This window comes from Anarrhichthys ocellatus, unplaced genomic scaffold (genome assembly GCF_004355925.1).
Source record: "Anarrhichthys ocellatus isolate YVR2014 unplaced genomic scaffold, GSC_Weel_1.0 scaffold8946, whole genome shotgun sequence".
Classification (NCBI taxonomy): Eukaryota; Metazoa; Chordata; class Actinopteri; order Perciformes; family Anarhichadidae; genus Anarrhichthys; species Anarrhichthys ocellatus.
Genome location: NW_022288920.1, coordinates 1 through 1,541, shown reverse-complemented (window position 1 = coordinate 1,541; position 1,541 = coordinate 1). Strand labels below are relative to the sequence as shown.

General features: G+C 40.2%; 1 protein-coding gene across 1 annotated transcript; it reads right to left on the bottom strand.

Moving 5' to 3' along the window:
* Positions 1-5: 5 nt before the first annotated feature.
* On the bottom strand, positions 6-1,366 carry LOC116380798 (myosin-7-like; the record flags this gene model as incomplete). Its single annotated transcript, XM_031842654.1, has 4 exons — positions 6-176; positions 267-522; positions 1,022-1,158; positions 1,243-1,366. Coding segments are annotated over 4 exons (688 nt in total), but the record flags the coding sequence as incomplete, so codon positions are not given.
* Between the last annotated feature and the right edge of the window lie 175 nt (positions 1,367-1,541).

Sequence of the window (1,541 nt, the reverse complement as noted above, 5' to 3'; positions counted from 1 at the left end):
TTCTTCAGCTCAGAGCACTCATCCTCCAGCTTCCTCTTCTTAGCAGTTAGTTCAGCATTCATCTCCTCCTCATCCTCCAGTCTCTCAGACAGCTCTTTGGATTTAGCCTCCAGCTGAATCTTGCTCTTGATAAGCCCCTCGCATCTTTCCTCAGCATCACCCAGATTATCTTGCTCCTGTTGTTATTTGAAAGGCACAGTGTTAAACATTTGCAGACTTTGTTTGATTTTGATATAATTTGTAAAGCTGACAGATTTTAAACGTACAGATTGAACTAGGAGCTGCAAGTCGTTCTTCTCTTGGAGAAGAGTCACCATCTTTTCTTCAAGTTCTTTCTTGCGGGCCTCAGATTTTGCGTAAGCCTCTTTTAGTTTGGTGAACTCTTCCTTCATGTTGGCCATCTCCTTCTCACTCTCTGCTGATTTCAGCAGAGGTTTGATCTTGAAGTACATCTTCATCCAGGGCCAATTCTTGACCCCCATGAAGGCACGGATGTTCCACTGGATCACAAGTAGTGAATCCCTGCAGACAACAGATCATTGTGAGTTTTTTTCTTCTTTCTTTTATTTTAAATTTGAAACAACCATACAAGCTATGTACACATATCCTCAAATGAAATACACATACTTCTTATACTTCTGTCCAGCATGAACGCATATATAAAAAACTAAAATCCAGTTTTAACCTGATAAATGTCCATTTCAATATGACCTAAATCGATTTCCATCCCTCACGATGCTCTCCTATTTTAAAATATTTATTTCAAAGGCAGTTGATTTGTCTGTGTATGTAAGGCAGAGTACATCTCCATTATGAGGAACTTTTTGTCATAGATTATGGTGTCTTCGTATTGATAGGTAGAGTTTTTCCATATCAAATTAAGAGAGAGGGGAGAGAGAGTTGTATGCTGCACGGATTGTAAAACCCCTTGAGTCAAATGTGTGATTTGTCATATTGGGCTATATTAAATAAAAATAGCCTTAATTTACTGACAGAGTTTGGACATGCTGTGAGCAGTTACCTGCGTTCAACGATCTTCTGGAACTCAATTCTTGCCAGAAGGCCTCGGGCCCGGGCTTGGATACCAGTGATGATTAGTGCTAGACGGTCATCACGCATCTCCTCTAGCAGACCCAGCAATCCGGCTTTGAAGAACACCTTTTTTTATAGAGTCAGATTAGATAGTCTGTAATAACATATAGATGTTATACAAAGTGCATCTACTGTATATAAACTACTGACCTTGGTGTGCCCCAGTTTGTACTGGCTGTGGTCAATATCCAGAGAACCCAACAGTTTCTCGGCAGCCTTCTTGTTGTCGATGAACTGTCCCTCAGGAATGGCATTAGGGTTCAGAATACGGTATCTTCAAAACCAACACATAAATTGTTTTGCATGTTGGGAAATAAGTTGTAAACAGCACCAGCAATTCTGACAAGACAATCATTTGTTTTCAATGGTAGTTTTAAATGTGGTTTTGTCCATCACATGCAAACCTCTGTTTGAAATCTCCATAGAGGATCCTGTTGGGGAAGCCCTTT